A 22,818-nucleotide genomic window follows, 5' to 3' on the forward strand; every position below is an offset into this window, starting at 1 on the left:
GGAAAGCAAACCAATATCAATTATCTCTTAGAATTTATCTAAGAGTGTCCAAACATTCCTTGGCCTTTTACGGCGATCCAAAGTTATACACGGATCCTTCATGGTTAAAGCGTAGCGTCGCTGGGTAGCGCAAGGAGTACTGAATATTTAAGTCCCTTAAACACACTTCCTCGCCTCATCGAACGCCTTCTTCTTTCAGACCAGAGCTGGGGAAAAGCCCTGGAATAACATGATCTTGGATCCTTTATAGATCATGGCTTGGGGATCTTTTCCAAGATTTCTGGAGGCTTCTAAGAGCATCTGCCTCTCCTTATAGCTCTGCAGCTGGAACAGGACCAGGCGGGGGCGCTGGTTCGAGCCGGTCCCGCGTATTGCAACCCAGTAGGCCCATTCCACCTTTACCTGGCCTGATCCCGCCTCCAGATTTAAAAGTTGTAGAAGCCATTGCTCGAGGAACGCTGTAAGCTGGCCTTCCTCTTCCCTTCGGGAAGGCCCAGCAAACGAATATTTTTTTCGACAACCTCGATTCTCGAGGTCGTCAGTGTGGTTCTCTAAGGTCCGGACTCGCTGTTCGAGAGTCCGGACCCAATCCACGGCCGATTGTGCTTTAGTCTCGGAGGTCTCGGCCTTTAGCTCCGCCCCTCCGACTTGGCGCTCAATTTCCTTGATGTCTCGGTCGTGCTTTTACAGCGTGGCAGAGAGTGAATCCCATCAGCTTTGGGATTCTTCAAAAAAAGCGTCGGTCTTCGCATCCAGTTTGGAGATGATTTCCACAAGGCTCGCCACCATAGGTAAGTTCCCCAGGGCAGCTGTGGACACCTCTGCTGCAGCTGGAGAGGGTGGGGGAGGGGTTCCTGCTTGCTGAGAGCTACGGGCTCCCTTCCCTTTAGTCATCTTTACTGGAGATTAAGTTGTTTAAATTCAATACTAAACAACTAATTACATTAAGTAAAAGCTACTTTAAGTGATTTGGTGAGTGTGGTGGGGGTGGGTGACCCACTTTGCCCAAGTTTTGGGAGGAGCACTGTAGACTCAGACTTGCTGGGTCGCCGCCATCTTGGATCCCCCCCCCCCCCCCCCCCCCCCCCCCCCCAAATGTCTTTTAAATGTTGTAACTGTACCTGTATCCACCAATTCCTCTGGCAGTTCTTTACAAACATAAACCACCCTCTGTACAAAAACGTTGTCCCTTGTGTCCTTTTCAAATCTTTCTCCTCTCACCTTAAAAATATGCCCACTAGTTTTGAACTCCCCCACCCTAGGGAAAATACCCTTGCTATTCAACTTATTCTACGTCCCTTATAATTTCATAAATCTCAACCTCCTATGCTCCTGTGAAAAAAGACCCAGCATAGCTTTATAACTCAAACCCTCCATTTCCAGAAACATTCTGGAAATTCTTTTCTGCACCCTATCTAATTTAATAATATATTTCCTACAGTATGGTGACCAGATCTGTATACAGTATTCCAGAAGAATTCCCATCAATATCCTGCACAACTTCAACATGATATCCCAACTCCTATTCTCAACTGCCTGAGCAATTAGCATGCTAAACGCCTTCTCAATCACACTGTCTGTCTGTACGCGACACTGATTTCAAAGAATTATAGACATGAGCCCCTAGGTTACTCTGTTCTACAACTTCACCCAAGGGCCTATCATTAAATGTATATTTACTGCCCTTGTTTGTTTCTTACCTCGCAGTTATCCAAACTTAACTCCATCTGCCACTTTACAGCCCACTGAGCCAACTGATTAAGATTTCTTTGTAATCTCAGATAACCTCCTTCACCATTCACTATACCACTAGTTTTGATGTCATCTACTAATTTACCATGCCTACTAAATTCTTATGTAAACAATTTCTATCAATTACAAACAGAACTGAATCCAGTACTGATCCCTGTGGAACACTGCTGGTCACAGGCCGCCAATTCAAAAACAACCCTCTGTCTCCCATGCTGTCAAGTCAACTTTGCTGGCAAGCTCTCCCCGAATCCCATCTGATCTAACTTTACTAATTAGTCTATGTGGAAACTTGTGAAAGGTTTTACTAAAGTCCATGTAAACAACGTCTACCACTTTTGCCCTCATCAAACATTTTGGTTACCTCCCCAAAAATCTCAAACAAGTTCGAGACACACAATTTGCCTTGTACAAAGCCATACCAACAAGCCTTAATCAGTTCTTACCTCTCCAATTGTATGTAAATCCTATCTTTCAGAATCACCAACAACTAACCCACCATAGATATCAGACTCACAGGTCTCTAGTTCTCAGGCTTCCTTAAAAAAAGTCATAACATTTGCCACTTTCCTGTCCTGTGGCACCTTGCCCTTGAGAATAGATGATACAAATATACTTTAAATTAAGAACACAGTCACAAAACATAATAGTGTTTTGTCACCATGCAAAAAGTGCCAAATATGTGCTTGTGATAATGATTTTCAATTATATCTGCATTCAAAGCATTTATAGCTTACAGAATTTATGAATATTGGATCCTATTATATTAAGTGAGTACTAAAATGTGGGTTGGGTCCGATGCGTGAAACAAGGAATAAATATGCTTAGAAGCACTGAGCAAGGTAGAATACTTCAGGAGTACTTTGTATCTGTGTTTACGAAGCTGACAATTATTGGCTCAAGAATACATGATAGATGAATACATATAGTGAAAATTAATAGCCAGACTGTACTGAAAATGATGGCTATGTTTACAGTAAGTAAACTGCTGCTCCAATTGGTTGCATCACAGATTATGAAGGGAGGTGCAGATGAAGATAGTGGAAGGGCTTATCGTAATCTGGCAGGAAGCAGAACAAAATTGTACAGTGTTAAATATGACATTGGTGCTCAAGAAAGGTACGCATTTCTGGTAACTTAAGGCCAATAAGTTAAACAAGTTACAGGCACTTGAAGAGGTTTTGGTTAATTACACTGAGATAACACAAATTTGTATAAGGTTGATTACATTTGACTAGTTTGAATGAATTTTTTTCAATGACATCACAGATGAGTTTAATGAAGGGAAACAAATGAGTTTTGTCCAACTTGATTTTAGGAAAACATTTGACGAAGAGCTACTTAAAGATTAATTGAGGCTCATGGAATAGGTGGGGCAGTGTCAGCTTGGATAAAAAAAAGTTGGCTTAAGGGAAAAAAAAACAAAGTCACGGGCCAAGATTTTACATATTAGCAGAATTTGCTAAAAAAAAGTTGCACTGCCGTCATTTACTATTTAAATGAGCATTAATTAGCTCAGAGAGAGATTTCTGCTCCCCTCTGGGGAGGAGGTCACCTGTGCAAAATCTGCCAGTTTGTCAAAGTGGCCACTAATTCAGAAATTGGTCACTTAAAAACTTCAAATACTCCAAGTATGATTGATTGTATTACTTCGTGCCTCTCACACCATAAGCAAAAGTGCAATTGAATCAGGGATCTAGGTGAGTGGGTCGATGCATATACACAATTTTATGACTCCTCTACTCCATGCAGTCCCACATACCTGCTACCCATCCCCTAACATCTACCTGCTTGCATCCTCTTTCCCACTATCCAAGAACATATACTATTTTATGTATGGTAAATGGTTGCTTTCCAGACTGCAGGATTGTTGACATTGGTCTTCAAAGGTCAGTGCTAGGACCAATATGTATTTTTAATATAATAAATAACTTGGATATTGGAATGCATGACGTTCCAATATTTGCTCGTGGCACCAAACCTAGAGGTGTGAGAAAAACAAGGACAATATAAATCCATTTAGGTTATCAGAATGCGCAGACAATAGGGAATTTAATAGAGGAAGTGTGTGGTGATGTAGCTTTGCAGAAGAGATAGGGAGGGACAACAAAAACATAATGGCATAGTTTTCAAATGTGCCCTAATGTGACACAGGGCTCTGGAGATTCCTGTATATGGACCTTTGAAGGTGGCAGGACATCAGAATGACCACCTGACAAAACAATGGCAGTTTAGGGTTAATAGAAGAATTGATGACAAATGCAATAGTCAAGCTGAAGATTTATAAATCTTTAGTTAAATTCCACTTAGAGTACTGTGTCCAGCTCTGCTTAATACATTTTAGAAAGGATGTCAAGGTCCTTGAGAGAGTTTGTTGATGCAAGTTACTCATATGGTTCAAATAACAAGGGATTTTACATCAATAAGCTTCACATGAGCAGTTGCAAATGATCGCATGTAGAGTGAGGCACAGCCCAAGTGTACGTGCATTCTAAGAATTTGAAACAGTGTGGAATTCAGTGACGAGGAATGTTTTTTGGTTCAAAGCTTGTCAGGCTTTTAACATGATAAATTGAGGCCCAGGATTGGAAAGCAACACAAAACAGTGACATCACAGGAAAATCATCATTTGTTGGTAATAATTGTTAATTTGAATATCTATTATGAAGTTGCTTTCAAATCATAGCTAAGTAGGATTTTTTTTCAAAACGGAGTGACATCAGAGAGAAAAACAATGAGCAGACTGGCTAGAAACTATTTTTCGGTATTAAAATAAATTTTATTTTGAGTGTAAAAATCACTTATGGATAAACTAAAAATTAATTTAAAAATGCACTACAGATACATAACAGTCAAAATAAGAGAAGGGGATTACGGTTAAAAAAAATTAATTTCTTTTATATATTGAAGTTAGCTCATAAGACGAAGTAAATTTAAGGTTAAATCATGTCAGGCAAGGACAGCTGTGTGGAATATATGACTTGTCATTTGTGGGAAGTCATGGACCCTACCAGCATCCATGATTATGATGTGTGTAAGAAGTTCTCCCCAAATGCAGAAACATAAGCATGGGGTTTCAGAGCTCAAGCAATGGCTGGAGATACTGTGCCATATCCTTACATGGATAGCATGTTTGGAGAAGTAGTTACACTAAACTCAAGGTACTGAAGGAAAGAAGGGAATGAGTGACCACCAGACAGCAAAAGAAGGACAAGCAGGTAGTACAGGAGTCCCCTGGGCTCCTGCGCACAAATTGGTTTCATTTTGTAAGCTAATAAGGGTGCTGGTTCAAGGGGGTGAAGGTTGAACCAAGCTTCTGGCACCATAAGCAGCTTGACTGCATAGGAAGAAATGAAGAAAAAGCAAGAATAATCATAACATGTGATTCATTAGTTAGAGCAGATAGGCGTTTCTAAGGACGCAGACATGACTTCAGGTTGTTGTGTTGCCTCCCTGGTACCACAGTCAAGGATGTCAATGAGTGGCTGCAGAGCATTCTCAAGGCAAAAGCTGATAAGAAAGAAGTTGTACAGGTGATGTAGCTAGAACAAGGGATGAAGGTCTTGTATCAAGAGTTCAGGAAGTGAGACAGTAGATTAAATACATAACCTCAAAGGTCGTAATCTCAGGATTCTAGTGCTATGTGCCAGTCATTATAAAATAGGAGTGCAGATGAATGTGTGGCTCAGCAGTTGGTGCAGGATAGAGGGCTGGAAGTTCCTGGGTCATTGGAACAATTTCTGGGGAAGGTGAGATTTCTACAAGCAGGATGGCATCAACATCCTTGCTGGAGGGTTTATTTGTGCAGTTCGGATAAGTTCAGCAAAGTCAGGGAACACAGCGTATTAATCCACTTGTGTCACAGCTTTCCTAGAAAAGAAACAAAGCCATGTTGTGTCTCAAGTGAGTAAGGAAAGGATGGAGGACCTCCATGTTAATGCCAGGAGCATTATTAGTAAAACTGATGAGTTAAGGGTGTGGTCAAGACATGGAATTGCAACCTTACCATTCAACTTTCCAGAGTAGAGGTGCTTCAGTCTAGACAGGGAAGGGTATAAAAGAGGTTGTTGCATTATTAAGTGAGGAGTCAGTTACTGCAGTAAGGAGGGACGATGTCTTGAAAGGTCTGCCAAATGAGAGATTTAAAAAAAAAAGAGTTGAGGGGCAATTTTTTTACATAGAGGGTGATTCATATGTGGAATGAACTTCCTGAGGGAGTGGTGGATGTGGGCATAGTTACAACTTCTAAAAGACACTTAGATAAGTACATGAATAGGAAAGGTTTGGAGGGAGGGCCAGGAGCAGGCAGGTGGGACAAGTTTAGCTTGGGATTACGTTTGGCATGGACTGGTTGGACTAAAGGGTCTGTTTCCATGCTATATGATTCGATAACTTTGTGGGTAGAGTTAAGAATTTAAAAGGTGGGAGTTAGGAGTGTATACTAGCCCCCAAAACAGTCAGCGGGCAATTAAGAAGATGTACAGTCAATTCACTGAGGCACATAAAAATAATAATTAGGTAATTATTATTCATTGGAATAATCACAATATACAGGATTTAGAAGGGGCAAATTTATTGATAAGTATTCAGACGAGCTTATTATATCAATATGTAAATACTCCTAGAAAGTACTGGACCCAATCCTGGGAAAGGAACCAGACAGGTGTTTGAAGTGACGGTAAGGGAGCATTTTAGTGAGAGTGATCAGTATCTCATACTTTTAAAATTTGTTACAGAAAAGGATTTGTTACAGACAGCCTGCAAAAAGAACCTTTTTTGATTGGGGGAAGGCAGAAGTTATTAAAGGAAGGAAGGATCTAGACAAAGTAGACTAGGAAAGCTACTGAAGGGTAAATCTCCAGCAGAACAGTGGTACAACTTAAAAAATCCAATCAATTAGGGTGGTGGAAGCGAAGATTAATGATTTCAAAGGTAAATGTGAGAATAAGGGTATGGGGAATAGAACTGGACTGACTAGATTTCGCTAGAGTGCCAACATGGACTCAATAACCTAAATAGCCTCCTCCTGTAAATTAATGATACTATCGCTCCAGGTAAGGGCAAACTGAATTCTATATTATGTGAATCCCTTATCAGCACAGAATTCCCAAAAAATCTTCACTTTTTTCTGCAGCACCAATCTACTGTGTATATGTATTTTTATGAATGTTTTATTAGTTTAGCAAATGTAAAAAAAAATTTTGAATTCCTAAGATTTGCCAGAAATACATCCTTCTCCTTTAAATGCTCATTGCATTGCTTTGCAGAAATGTTCTACACCTGATTTAGAAAATGACTTCTGAATGGGAAATTAATGAGATTATACCTTTTTATTTGCAACAAACTGTGGTTCCAGAAAACTTAACAAAATTGAATATGCATCACTTTGGCATGCCTATAAAGCTCTACTGTCATCTATTACCACCATGGAAAATCAAATTCAAATTCAACGGGAGAATTGAATTATGACCAAGGAATGAGGAGTGTAAGAGATTAGAAGACAACTATTTCTCAAATTACTCATTGAAAACAAACTAGACACCAAAGCAGAACTTGCACAGATGGACTAGATTCCAAACCTTTTTTTTTTGTATATTTAAAGTTTCATTGACAGTAAAGTGGCACACTAGAGCCAGGACATTGTCAAGCTAACTGGGGCCAAAATGTGAGAACTGGCATTAACCTTTCCTTAGTTCAAAGGAGATCAGGACTTTCCAATGGTCAAGACCCCTGATGATGGTGGAAAATCCAACTGCTGCCATCAACTTGCCTACCATTGCTCTAATCACCAGGAGAAGCAATAGCTTTTGCCAACATTGTATTAACCATAGGCTCTGGATCACGTATGAGCCCAACGAAAGATGACTGAGCGTGTAAAGTGAGTCATGGAGTGGATCTGAAGTTGTCACCTCTCTCCACAAATATCCAACTGGGCATAGAGTGCCTTACTACAAAGAACCTCCTGAGAAGCCACTGGCAAAACAGTAGGACACCTTGGACAATTACTGAAAGTCATGTGTTGCCAATTTAATATCTGAGCCATTCCTAAACTGTAGTGTATTCAGGGATAAAGATTCTGCATTAGCAATTTCCCACCTTCCAAATTAATTGATGGTGATTTTGCCACTGCCAGGACGTTGACTCGGTCTTTCATATGATTACAGAGGTCTGGCCACCATATTTCCCATTGTTTCAAGCTGCATTAAATCTAGATCCATGTTTAAAGCATCTAGTTTCACCAGCGCAGAAATTTTTTTTCAGTCCTTATATTTTTAACCAGTGTCAATTGCTGCATTATATACCCTGAAAACACCTAAGTAAATTTAGGAATAATATTTATGCAACATTATAAACTTGAAATTTTCTTACTGAGATCTTTGTTAATTTCCATGATGAGGCTAATTACATCACTGTGGTCCACTGTTGCTCCAAAAGCATCTGTAAAACAAAGGCAATTTGAATTTTTTTAGAAATTTCCCTCAATTTAAAACATTTCGACTTTCTTTCAATCCTTCCAGTCATTTATATCCCTTATGGCCACCCAGATGTTGATTAGAGAAAATACATTTAGATAACTTGCTAAAAAATGTCTATAATTGTCTTGCCCCACACAAACTCACTCCACTCCACCCCCCCACCCGCCCCCAACAATCACTCCACTTCAATCACAGGAAGGAGTGGATCAAGATGCAGAGGTGATGTTTCTTTGGATTTTATTTCCTTTCTGGAGCAGGAAGCCTTTCTTTCATCGAAGGCTCTCTAACACAATATTACAATTTTTGCATTTTTCCAAAACTAAAGACATTTTAGTGGTTAAGTGGATTATTGATCTGACATGAATGTTGGAGTTAATAACTTTAAAATTATTTTATCATTTGACATAATATATGTTAAATATGACCATGCATATTGAAACATTCTCTTGAGGATGATTCAAATTCACCTATAGAAAAGTGGCATGAAAGTGAACTTCAACAGAATCCTAATAATTTGTCTAATGGCAGCTGAAAAAAAAATCTAATAGGAAAACAATGGGTGGATTTTATGCAGGTTCAGACTACAATGGAGAAGATATGGGAGAAACACACCATCTCTCTAAGAGGCACCCAGTGCTTCGTAAGTTCAATTATGTAGCATTGAGACTCTCTACAGAATAAAGCCCTCAGACAGGCTCAATCCCATTCCCAAAAGTTGCCAGGAGTGGTGGCTGCTGGTGACATGGCATTGAGGCTTTCAACAGCATTCTTTTTTGAATGCTAATTTACAGCTGTTGAAAATCACCCAACACCAGGTTATAGTCTAACAGATTTACTTGGAAGTACTATCTTTCAAAGCACTGCTCCTTCGTCAGATAGCTAGTGGGACAGGATCACAGGACACAGAATTTATAGTAAAAGATCAAAGTGATATACAACTGATGCAATGTATTGAGCAAATCTAGATTACTGTTCAGTTGTAATCACTTAGAACGGGGAATGGGGATGCAGGTTTGGATTGATTAGTATGTAAATCCCAGAATTTCTTTCAAGTCACAGTCCTGAGATAATTGAAGATTTTATTTTTAAAAAAGTGACATCTCAGCTCAGACAATGCATTAAAGAGGTGATGTTAGATCTTTTAATATAAATTCTGCGTCCTATGATCCTGCTCCACTAGCTACCGAACAAAGGAGCAGTGCTCCGAAAGCTTGCATTTCAAATAAACCTGTTGGACTATTACCTAGTGTTGTGTAATTTTTCACTCTGTCCACTCCAATCCAACACTGGCAACTGCAGGTCAAAATTACAGCTGAGTATTGATGGGACAGCAGCTGCACGGAGAGTATTGTTGATAAGAGGTGGGTTATTTGCAAGTGAACACTTCTCTTTCTGATCCTAGTTCTGAAATCTGACTGTGTGCATTCACGTGAGAGAACCCTTTAGGGTGCAACTAGTAATAGAGACATCGAGCACAGAAAGATGCCGTTCAGCCCTTTGTATCCATGCCAATCATCAAGCACCTAGCTAGTCTCAGTCTATCTCACAGGATTTGGCTTGTAGTCTTGTATGCTGTGACATTTCAAGTGTTCATCTAAATAGTTCTTCATATAGTAGTTGCTACCACCCTCTGGGTGAAAACTTTCCCTTTAAATATCTTCTAAACCTCAAGCCCCTTACTTTAAAATCTATGCCCTCTGTAAATGACCCTTGAGTAAAGGAAAAATTTATTCAAATTGACCCTACCTAGGCTACTCAATTTTGTAGGACTCTGAGGTCCTTCACCTCAGTTCTCTGCTTTCAGGATAATAATACCAGTTTATTTAATTTCTCATCATAGTTCAAACACTCCAGCTTGAACAACATGCTTATGAATTGCCTCTACACTTTCTCCAGTACAAACACATCCTTCCTGTAGTGTGGTGGCCAGAACTGCACAGTACTCCAGCTGAGGCCTAATGAACAATCTAAAATTGCAAGCATAACATCCCAGTTCCTGTATTCAATGCCTCAATTAATAAAGACAAGTATCCCATAGGCCTTCATAACCACACGATCCACCTGTTCTATTGCCTTCAAGGATCAAAACAGATGCACACCAAAGTCTCACTCAAGTTCTGTAATAGCAGGGTACCACCATTCATCATGTACTTTATTAGTCCTCCATAACTGCATCCCTTCATACGTTTCAGGATTATGTCCTATTTCCCCATCTGACCAGTCTATCTTTATTTTGCTGCAGTCTAAAACATTTCTCCTCACTATCACACAACCAATTTTAGTACGATCTGCAGACTTACTGATGAAATTTCACACATCAATGTTGAACTCATAGCATTTACAAAAACAGCAAGGGAACCACAATCCTGTGGTGCACCGCTGGACATAGGCTTCTAGCCACAAAAACAATCTTCAACCAGCATTCTTTGCCTCCTGCCACTCAGCCAATTATGGATCCAATTTGCCAAATTGTCCTTGATCCAAAGTAAAATAATGTCAGAGAGGTTAGTATCCAGTTATCAAGTCATTCTTTAGTTACACATGAACAGTTCTTTAGTATTGCCTCTTCAGAGTCAGCCATCAGTGTGGCAGTATCTCCGATACACCCCTTTTCAATCAGTCAACCAGGGCTCCCTCATTGGACCAGATTAACAGCCCCAATCAATGTACTCATTCTATGAGGTCTAGCTGGTGAACTTCTTTACAAACACTACATTCCTCCCCATGGACTGGTCCTTTTCCTCGGACAGCCTCCTGGAGCATTTTACCACTAGGTTGGGTTCCTCTGACTCAGCACACAAAATTGGTGCTGAGTAACAATGGGTGCTTGCCTCTTGGGTCAGGAGTGCCTCGGTAGAAATTCACTCTCTTCTTCTGGCAGCAAAGGTGTCGAGGTAGTTACATCCATCATGTCCATCACTGATTACGAGGACCTGTCAACACTTGATGGAGAAGGTGAATCAATGGGCTCTAGCAACCTTTCCTACTGTTCCAAGAGCTGAAAATGTGTTGCTGGTTTCAAGCCAACCTTCAAAGTTTGGAATGTTCTTTCTGCCTGGCCATTAGATGATCGGGTGGCACAGTGGTTAGCATTGTTGCCTCACAGTGCCAGGGACCCAGATTTGATTCTAGCCTTGGGTGACTATGTGGAGTTTGCACATTCTCCCAGTTTCTGCATTGCATTAGTCAGGGAAAATGTAGAGTAATAGGGTGGGGAAATCTTCGGAGGTTGGCGAGGACTCGTTTGGCCAAATGGCCTGTCCCACATTGTAGAGATTCTATGAAGGTGCTATGGAGCTATCCTTATATGTCAAATCTCATTCAACTTTAGGAAATACTCAAATTCCCTACTGCAAAAACACTGGCCCATTACCTGGGACTCCATGTACTGAAAAGAAATGCAATTTTCTATTGTCCTCTCAATGTTTGATGAATGGACCCTATGCACATTTTAAGCGAGCATCTACAATGACTAAGAACATTGAAACCATGAAAGCATCTGCAGAGTCAACATATAACTGAATCTAAAGTTCACCAAGCTATTTGCATGATTCACCGAGCTATTTGCATGATTTGGGGGAATTGCTGGTGGTAGTTTTTGTCCTTGTGGACACTTTAGGCACTGTCCCACCAACGTGGCTACGTCTACATCCAGGACTGGCAGGTGACCTGTGCTCAGGACAATCACACTTGATCCACATAACATGCCATCCTCTACTGTGACCTGATCTCTCCAGGTCCAGGAAGTTTTCCACTCTAGCTGTAGCAGCTCTTTGGTATCCTCCATCGCTACCAGTTATGTCGGTTTTGAAAGGACTGGATCTTTCTGCATCCAAAGTCTGATACTGTCAGCTGTGACAGGGAGTGTGTCTAGAAAATTTGATGTCATTAGACTCTTCTACTTGGAATACTACCAAGGTGCATCTGCTAATGGGAGGCGGCTCAAAGCATCCACATTCACTACTCAGCCTCCCAGACAATGCTCTAACTTGCAATTATAAGCACTTGGTATAAGCCATGGTGACACTGCCTTATCCTCTTTAAATAGCCCAAGTAGAGGATTGTGGCCCATGAATATCTCAAATTTTCGACCATAAAGGTACTGGTAGAACTTTCTGACTCCAAATATGATCACCAATCCTCCTTTCTCTATCTGAAGGTATTTATGCTGTGCATTAGCCAAAATCCTGGATGCATCGGACAATAAATGAGCTAATACCATCCTGTATGGGAAGCCATAGCACGTCAATAACAGATCTTTTCCTTTATTGAACAAAGTCACCCTTTATTTACACATAAACAGTCCTTGACTTTAGTACTGCATCTTCACAGTCAGCTATCAGAGGAGCAGTTTCTCTGATACACGCTTTTTTAACTGTAAGGCTGGCTTCCCTGATTTGATCAGATTAACAGCCCCAATCAGGGAACTCTCATTCTATGAAGTCCAATTGGCTGACCTCCTGACAATCACTACACCAAGGGCTTTTACCTTCTTGGCCAGTTTCGCCCATGTAACATCTTGTCAAAAGGCTTCCTGAAGCCCAAGTAGACCACATCAATCACACTAACCTCATCCACACACATTTCGATATCTCAAAAACTTCAACCACATTTTTTAGGCATGATGTCCCCCTGACAAAACCATATAAATTATTCTTGATACATCTTTGTCTTTCCAAGCTAAGATAAATCCTGCTCCTAAGAACTTTTTCCAAAAGTTTCCCATTCACTGAAATCAGACTCATTAACATATAGCGCCTTGGTTTATCCCTACCACCGTTCTTGAATAATACCACATTAGCAGTCTTCCAATCCTTTTACACCACTCTTGCCCAGAAATAATTTAAAAATTAATGTTAAGACCCTTGCAAACTTTGTTCTGCATCCCATAACAGCCGAGGATGCATCTCATCTGGCCCTGGGAATTTAGAATCACCGAATTTTACAGTACAAGAGGAGGTCATTTGATCCATTGTCTTTTAAGCCCACTAAACTGGTAATACCTCTGTCTCATGCTAATTTGTTCAAGTTTATCACAGTTGCCCCCCATGATTTCTAAACCTATATCTTTCTCCTTGACAGTAGTACAAAGTTTCTAAAAGCTGACCTACCTTTTCTGGATCCAGAAAAACATTGTCACTTTGGTCCCTGATGGCCCCCATTCTTTCCCTAGTTACGTTCTTTCCTCTAATTTTCTTATAAAATACCTTTCGATTATCCTTTATTTTAGTAGCCTGTGATTTTTCATATCCTCTCTTTAGAACATAGAAGGATACAGCGCAGTACAGGCCCTTCGGCCCTCGATGTTGCGCCGACCGAATCCTACCTAACCTATACTAGCCCAATAACTTCCAAATGCCTATCCAATGCCCGCTTAAATGACCATAAAGAAGGAGAGTTCACCACTGATACGGGCAGGGCATTCCATGAACTCACAACCCGCTGTGTGAAGAATCTACCCCTAACATCTGTCCTATACCTACCACCCCTTAATTTAAAGCTATGTCCCCTAGTAACACCTGACTCCATTAGCAGTAAAAGGTTCTTAGTATCTACCCTATCTAAACCCCTAATCATCTTATACACTTCTATCAGATCTCCCTAAACCTTCTCTTCTCCAATGAGAACAGCCCCAAGTGCCTCAGCCTTTCCTCATAAGATTTTCCTACCATTCCAGGCAACATCCTGGTAAACCTCCTCTGCACTCGTTCTAAAGCTTCCACATCCTTCCTATAGTATGGCGACCAAAACTGCACACAATACTCCAGATGAGGCCTCACCAGAGTCTTATACAACTGCAACATGACCTCAGGACTCCGGAACTCAATTCCTCTGCCAATAAAGCCCAGTACACCATATGCCTTCCTCACAGCACTATTTATCTGGGTGGCAACTTTCAGAGATCTGTGTACATGGACACCAAGATCCCTCTGCTCATCCACACTACCAAGTAGCCTACCATTAGCCCAGTAATCCATCATCTTGTTATTCCTGCCAAAGTGAACGACTTCGCACTTAGCTACATTGAATTCCATTTGCCACATTTCCGCCCAGCTCTGCAACTTATCTATATCCCGCTGTAACCTACCACTTCCTTCCTCACTATCCACAACTCCACCGACTTTTGTGTCATCCGCAAACTTGCTTACCCAGCTTTCAAGTCCTTCCTCTAGATCATTTATAAAGATAACAAAAAGCAATGGTCCCAAAACAGATCCTTGTGGTACACCGCTAGTAACTGCGCTCCAAGATGAACATAATCCATCAACTACTACCCTCTGTCTCCTTCCAGCCAGCCAATTCCTAATCCAAACCTCTAATGTATCCTCAATGCCATACCTCCGTAGTTTTAGCATTAGCCTACCATGGGGAACCTTATCGAACGCCTTACTAAAATCCATATACACAACATCTACTGCTTTACCCTCGTCCACTTCCTTAGTCACCTTCTCAAAGAACTCAATAAGGTTTGTGAGGCACGACCTGCCCTTCACAAAACCATGCTGGCTATCCCTGATCACGTTATTCCTACCCAGATGTTCATAAATCTTATCCCTTACCATTCTCTCTAAGACTTTGCCCACCACTGAAGTCAGACTCACTGGCCTATAGTTACTAGGGCTATCCCTATTCCCTTTCTTGAACAATGGGACCACATTCGCTATCCTCCAGTCCTCTGGTACTATTCCCGTTGGCAATGACGACATAAAAATCCAGGCCAATGGCTCTGCTATCTCCCCCCTAGCTTCCCATAGGATCCTGGGGTAAATGCCATCAGGCCCAGGAGACTTATCTATATTCATCCTTTCCAATATTCCCAAAACCTCTTCCCTGCATATTTCCAGGGCATCCATTCTAATTATTTGTGATTCCATATTCACATCAGCAACAGTGTCCTGTTCCTGAGTGAATACTGATGAAAAGTACTGATTTAATGTCTCTCCAATCTCCTCCGCCTCCACACACAACTTCCCACTACTATCCTTGACTGGACCGATACCTACCCTAGTCATCCTTTTATTCTTGACATACCTATAGAAAGCCTTTGGGTTTTCCCTAATCCTACCAGCTAAAGACTTTTCATGTCCCCTTCTCGCTTCTCTTAGCTCCCTCTTTAGCTCCTTCCTGGCTACCTTATAACTCTCAATCGCCCCTACTGAACCTTCACGCCTCATCTTTACATATGCCGCCTTCTTCCCTTTCACAAGGGACTCCAATTCCTTACTAAACCACGGCTGCCTCACAAGGCCCTTTACACCATGCCTGACTGGTACATACCTATCGAGGACACGCAGTAGCTGCTCCTTGAACAATCCCCACATCTCATTAGTGTTCTTCTCTTGAAGCCTGTTTTTCCAATCCACACATCCTAAGTCATGCCTCACTGCATCATAATTTCCCTGCCCCCAGCTATAACTCTTGCCCTGCGGCGCACGATTATCCCTCTCCATCACTAAAGTAAAAGTAACCGAGTTGTGGTCACTGTCCCCGAAGTGCTCACCTACCTCCAAGTCTAACACCTGGCCTGGTTCATTACCTAGAACCAAATCCAATATAGCCTCCCCTCTTGTTGGCCTGTCGACATATTGTGTCAGGAAACCCTCCTGCACACATTGTACAAACACCGACCCATCTAATGAACTCGAGCTATAGCTCTCCCAGTCAATATCTGGGAAGTTAAAGTCCCCCATAACAACCACCCTGCTACCTTCACTCTTTTCCTGAATCATCCTCGCAATATTATCCTCTACTTCTCTAGGACTATTAGGAGGCCTGTAGAAAACACCTAACAGGGTGACCTCTTTAGTTTTAGTAATTATTCCTCTGTATCTGTGAAATTAGTTTTTTGTAAATTCACCTATCCACCCCCAAAACAAGTCACTAGATCTGCAATATTTTTAATCATTTTAATCCTATTTTTACTGAGCTTTACCAAATTTATCACTCCAGAATTTTCAGGAATAGAAACCTTGTGGATACAAAAGAATGACCACAACCCTCTACAATTTTGATAATCTCGAAGACTTCTACAGTTTTTAGCCTCTGACAGCTACCTTAAGCTTCCTTTTTATTCCCTATCCAAACCTGTTCATTCCTTAGCATTTGGGGCTCCTTGGATTAATTTGCTTGTACTCATCCTCTCAGGAAATTTTTGGCCTTACACTGTCACTATTTTCTTTTTAAATGATTCCCACTTTCTGATGTAGATTTTCCTACAAGTAGCCGATGCTAGTCCACTGTGGCCAGTTCTGGTATTATATTAAAATCAGTCTTCTCCTAATTCAGAGCCTTTATTTCTGGTCCAATTTTGTCCTTCTTGATAACTACCTGTACTTTAAATGTTAGCTATGGTTCCCTTCACTGGAATTCTCCCCAGTTGTACCACTTACCCAGCTTCATGCCCCAAAATTTCATCCAGCAGGGATTCCTCCCTTGGGAAGATTTTCTATATGCTGGCTTAAAGAGATCGCCGATACAAATTTCAAGAATTCCACCCCCTCTAATCTTTTCACACTTTATCTATACCAGTTAATGCTGGGGTAGTTGAAATCCCTTCATATTATTACCCTATTATTTTCACACACCTCTGACAATTGCCTACATATCTGCCCTTCATTAGCTCTGACTCTTTAGTGGTCTACAGTATAGACCCAACAAGTGATTAAAAACTGAAAGAGCTGCTGAGGTTTGAAATTAGAAACAAAAACAGAAATAGATAGAAACACTCAGCAGGTCTGGTAACATCTGTGGAGAGAAATCAGAGTAAACCTTTTGAGTCCAGCGACCCTTCTTCAGGACTGATAGTAGCGAGGACGAAGTTGGTTTTTACGTTGAAGATAGGGTGAGGGAGGGGGTAACAGTAAACAATAGGTGGGGATAGAGCCCAAAGAGAGAGAAGAACAGTTGGACAGACAAAGGAGTGGATAGCAATCAGCCTTCGGGGAGTAAGTAACTACTAATACGGACTATTACTGGCTAACAATAGCAGACTATGATAACAAGGCCTGATGTGTGGGGATTGGGGTAAGGACATGGGAGAAGGTACCTCAAAAGCCTTAAAATTGTTGAACTCGATATTGAGTCCAGAAGGTCGTAGAGTTCTCAAGCAGAAAATGAAATGCTATTTTTCCCACTCGTACTTAATTTCACTGGAGTACTGTAGCAAGCCTGATATAGAAACGTTAGCCAGGGAACAAGGTGGTTTGTTGAAATAGCAGGCTACTAGAAGCTCAGGGTCTTTTTTTGCGGACAGACCATAGTTTCCGCAAAGCAGTCACGCAGTCTACACTTTGTTTCCCCAACGTAGAGCAGACCATATTGTGAGTAGCAAAAGCAGTAGACTGGACGGAGCAAAGTGCAGGTAAAGCACTGCTTCACTTGGATGGTATGTTTGGGAGCTTGGATACTGAGGGGGGAGGAAGTAAACAATTTTTGTGGTTGCAGGGGAAGGTGCCAAGGGGCTGTTGGTGATGGTGGAGGAAGTCTGGGGTGCAGGACGAGTGGACCAGAGTACCCCAGAGGGAAGAGTCCTTGTGGAAGTCTGACAATGGAGAAGAGAGGAATGTGTCTCTGGTGGGGGCATCTTGCTGGAAGTGGTGGAAATGGCAGCTAAGGTCGTATAGATGCGAATGCCACTGGAATGGTAGCTGAGGACAAGAGGGACCTTATTGCTGTTATGGCAGAAGAGAGGTGAGGGCTGAAGTGCAGGAGATGAATGCAACCTGGCTGAGGGCCATGTGAACTGCGGTGCTGGTGTGTCATCAGTTGAGGAAGAAAATTGATATTTCTGAGGCCCCCTGTCAAAATTTGCATCAGAACAAAGACAGAGGAGGAGAGGTCAGAACTAGGAAAATGGAATAGAGTTTGTACAGGAGCAGGGTGCGATGATATATAGTCAAGGTAACTGGGAGTCAGTTGGTTTGTAGTGGACACTGGCCACCAGCGTATCCCCAGAAATGGAATAGAGATGTTGAAAAAGGAAGAAGTCAGAGATAAGATCACGTGAAGGCGAAAGCAGAGTGGAAATTGGAAGTGAAATTGATTAACTTTTCCAATTACAGACAATAGAGGGAAGCAGCACCAATGACAGGGCAGCATGGCAGCTCAATGCTGCCTCTCAGCTCCAGGGACCCAGGTTTGATTCCAGCCTTGGGCAACAGTCTGTGTGGAATGTGCATGTTCTCCCCATATCAGTGAGTTTCCTCTGGGTGCTCCGGTTTCCTTCCACAGTCTAAAGTGTGCAAGCTAGTTGGATTAGCCATAGGAAATGCAATTACAGGGCTAAAAGTCTGGATCAGATGCTCTCCAGAGGGTTGGTGTGGACTTGATGGGCCAAAGGTCTGATTCCACATTGTAGAGATTCTGTGATATCGATATACTGGAGAAAGAGCTGCGTGTGAGGGCCTGAACAGGATTGGAACAAGGAATGTTGCACATACCCCACAAAGACACAGGAATAACTTAGGCCCTTGCAGGTACCCATAGCTACCCCTCTGACCTGAAAAAAGTGAGAGGAGTTAAAACATGTTCAGAGTTGGAAAAGCTTGGCCAGGCAGAGGAGGGTGGTGGTGGATGGGTACGGTTCAAACCCTTTTTCCAGGAATAAACGGTGAGCCCCGACATCACCCTGATGAGGGATGGATGAGTAAAAGGACTGCAGGCACCTGGAGCCCACAAACTGGAAATTTTGAAACTATATAAAGCTTCAGAGGAATCACAGATCTAAGTGGGATGGGACTGGACAAGGATCGTGTTCACTACGGTCACTAACCTCAGTTCATCTTGTGCTCTTCCCCCAAGCTGATAGTCTTCCAACCCTGCAAAGCACTTCTACCTCCTTCTGAGCATGTGATAGGTAAATGAAGTTGGGGGAGAACGTGATAGGTCAGAGAGGAGGGTGGAGGGAAGGAAGATGAACAGGTAGGACAAGTTAAGGTGGGGTTCAGAGTTCAAAAGGTTGGATCTGGGATAAGGTGGGGAAGGTGAAATGAGGAAACTGGTGAAACCCACATTTATCCCATGTGTTGGGTGGTAAGGGTTTGACAGTGGAGGTGGCCCAAGACCTGCATGTCCTTGGCAGAATGGGAGGGGGAGTTAAAGTGTTTTGCCACGGGGTGTAGGGGTTGTTTTGTGCATGCATCTCAGAGATGTTCTCTTAAGAATGTACTCATGTGGAGAACTTACTAATTAGGTGCATTAAATAAATTAAAATTAGTTTTCCTCCTGGTGGAAAAGAATGTTCTGTCTATAATGACCATTAGCTAGAAGTAAAAATGAATTAGATTATTTCTGCTTATTTCCAATTTGAAGTAGAATGTACAATGATCATTTTCATTATAATTTTCATGCAGATCATTACTATAGGAAATAATTAAAGTTTAGTCTTTTAACACAACAACAATTGCTACAAATACTACACTTACAAGCTGTCATTTGAATTTAGAAGCATAATGGTAGCCTGATTGAATATTTGAACAGAACAGAATCAGCTCACGTTGACTTGTACAGAGTTAAGTCATGTCTAATTAAAGTTAATTTTTTTGAATAAGTCATATGTGGTAGATAAAGGGTTATCTATGGCTATTATTTATGTGGATTTCAAGAAAGCATTTACTAAGGTTCCACCCAAACGTATTATTGAACTAAATGTGCACGAAATCCCACACAATATTTTACAGGAGTAGGAAACTGGATTGGAAGGAAACGTAAGAAAAAAATTGGCATGTACTCCAGTTAGTAGAATGCAAACAGTCGGGCTGAAATTTGGATCCGTGGTCAGGACACTTCTAAGTCTCAGCCCTAGAAACTAGCATTCCTAAGCATGGAAACCGGCCATTCGGCCCATCGATTCTGCACCGACCTTCTGAAAAGCATCCCACCCAGAATCATCTCTCCCATTCTTTTTTTTTGTAGATATTTTTATTGAAATTTAACATTTTTGCAAATTTACAAAAATAAACAAAACTCTCAAATACAAACATTGATGTACAATTAAATCATATATACAATAGTCATAATTTAACAAAGAAAAGAGAAAGAAAGAAAACAAAAAAAGAAAAAAAAGAAACGAAAAAAGAAAGAAAAAAAAAACTCAACTTTCTACTAATCTAACCTATAACTAACCAGAGTGTATACCTAAGTCTCTTACATGCTCGGAATGTATAAACATCAAATATAATAAAACCCGTATTCGCGCAGGATTCCTCTCCCAAGGGGCCCCGGAGCAGCCCGGTCTGAAATCTTCACTAAATAAAAGCCCTTGTTAGGATAGCCGAAATATCTGCATTTATATAATTCAAAAAGGGCTGCCATATTTTATAAAATATTTCAGTCTTTCGGTGCACCATATTTGTGAGGAAGTCAAGGGGGATATATTCCATAATTAATCTGTGCCAATTTGAAAGTCCAGGGGGGCCCTCAGCCACCCAGTTCACCAAAATATTTTTCCTTGCACAGAAAGAGAGAATAGAAAATAGTCTCTTCCCATGCATATCCAGAGATGAGAGGTTCGAAAAGCCCAAAAGGAGAGATACAGGGTCCACCCTAATTTCCGTTCCTAAAATTTCTATCAGGGTATTTGCCACTTTAGTCCAGTATCTGCGGATTTTCTGACAAGTCCACAGACAATGTACAAGAGTACCCACCTCTATTTTGCATTTGGGACACATTGGAGATGCTCCTGCCTTAAATTTTGCCAGTCGAGCCGGAGCTATATGGGCCCTATGAAGTATCTTTAGTTGGATAGCCTGAGTTCTGTTACAGATAGCAATTCTTCTAGCATTTTCCCAAATGTCATTCCACATATCCTCAGAGATTTCTAGCCCCAAGTCCTGCTCCCATGTTTTAAGCAGGTCATCCATGTCTCCTGAGACTCCATCATGTAGCAAATGGTATATAGTACTAACGGAGGATGCCCCTGCTGGTCGTAAGACATTACGTTCTCTGTCTGATTTATAAAGACTATCTATTAATGTAGTCTTCCTCTGTATATAATCTCGAACTTGGAAGTATCGAAAGAGATCCCCATTAGGTATTCCGAATTTCAGACGCAGCTGCTCAAAGGACATCAGGATCCCATCTTTAAATAGGTCCCCTAAGCATGAGATGCCCCTGGATCTCCAGAGTTTAAAGGTGGCATCTGTAATCCCCGGTTGGAATCCCCATGCGCCTACTATTGGTGCATGGGGGGATGTTTTATGTGAGTTACCCTCATTTTGCCGCATTATATTCCAGGCCTTAATTGTGTTTAATATTATGGGATTTTTACAGTGGTCTGTAATGATTTTCCTCTTATCTGAAAATAAAAGGTTAATAAGTGGGTATTTTACTTGGGAGGCTTCGATATCCAGCCAAATTGATTGTGGATCAGATGAAACCCAATCAGCTATGTAACTGAGTAGGGAGCTTAACTGATATTTCCTAAAGTCCGGGAAGTCCAGTCCTCCCCTTGCCTGTGGAAGCTGTAGCTTCTTCAGCTTAATAAGGGGCCGTCTATGGTTCCAAATAAAGGAGCCCAACCAGCCATATAATTTACGTAGGGCTAGCCTTGGCAGCATCAGCGGGAGCATTCTCATAGGATATAAGAGACGGTGCAGAACATTCATTTTAATTAATGCTATTCTCCCTAGCCAGGAAATCGGAAGGGCTCTCCATCGCTGGAGGTCCTGCCTTATCCTTTCCATTAATTGTACAAAATTAGCCCTATACAGCTGATCAAATACTGGCGTGATAAAAATACCTAAATATAAGAAGCCCTCCAGGGACCAACGGAAGGGAAAAGGGGATCCGTCCATTAAGTGGGGTATCATAGCCAGACCACCCATTGGCATGGCTTCCGATTTTGAAAAATTAATTTTATAGCCTGAGAATGCACTAAATGTATTAATAACTTGAATTAGACGAGGCACTGACATTAAAGGATTACTGAGGAATAAGAGAACGTCATCTGCATAGAGGGTAATTTTGTGTTTACCTGTACCAATCCTCGGGGCCATTATATTAGGATCAGTCCGGATGGCTTCTGCTAATGGTTCGATTATCAGTGTAAACAACAATGGTGAGAGAGGACATCCTTGACGGCAGCCCCTACCCACACTGAAGCCATCCGATCTTAACCCATTAGTAATAACAGCTGCTTTGGGGTCATTATACAATGTTGAAACCCATTTGGTAAACACCTGTCCAACGCCAAACCTTTCCAATGTGTAAAATAAATATGACCATTCAACCCTATCAAATGCCTTTTCCGCATCCAATGAAATTACTACTCCTGGTATCTTTCCCTGATGACAGGCTTGGATCATATTCAAGACCCTTCTGATATTATTGGATGATCTGCGGCCCTTAATAAATCCCGTCTGGTCTTCCTTTATAATATATGGCAGTACCCTTTCTAGTCTTAGTGCTAACATTTTTGAGAGAATTTTAAAGTCTACATTTAGTAAGGATATTGGTCTGTAAGATGCACAATCTTCTGGGTCTTTTCCTTTTTTGAGGATAAGAGAAATATTTGCTTCTTTCAACGTGGGCGGGAGACAGACCTGACTATGCGCAAAATTATACATATCCATAAGTGGGTCAACCAATATTCCTG

General features: G+C 41.4%; 1 protein-coding gene across 2 annotated transcripts in view; it reads right to left on the reverse strand.

Annotated features, from left to right (window-relative positions):
• Window positions 1–22,818, reverse strand: part of LOC132824139 (astacin-like metalloendopeptidase) — a 216,405-nt gene that overhangs the window by 151,053 nt on the left and 42,534 nt on the right. For both annotated transcript variants that reach the window (XM_060838392.1, XM_060838391.1), the window contains exon 4: window positions 8,119–8,187. In XM_060838392.1, coding sequence (XP_060694375.1) covers window positions 8,119–8,187 — 69 coding nt within the window. The remainder of the gene's footprint in view (window positions 1–8,118; window positions 8,188–22,818) is intronic.

The sequence above is a fragment of the Hemiscyllium ocellatum genome, chromosome 18, assembly GCF_020745735.1.
Source record: "Hemiscyllium ocellatum isolate sHemOce1 chromosome 18, sHemOce1.pat.X.cur, whole genome shotgun sequence".
Classification (NCBI taxonomy): domain Eukaryota; kingdom Metazoa; phylum Chordata; class Chondrichthyes; order Orectolobiformes; family Hemiscylliidae; genus Hemiscyllium; species Hemiscyllium ocellatum.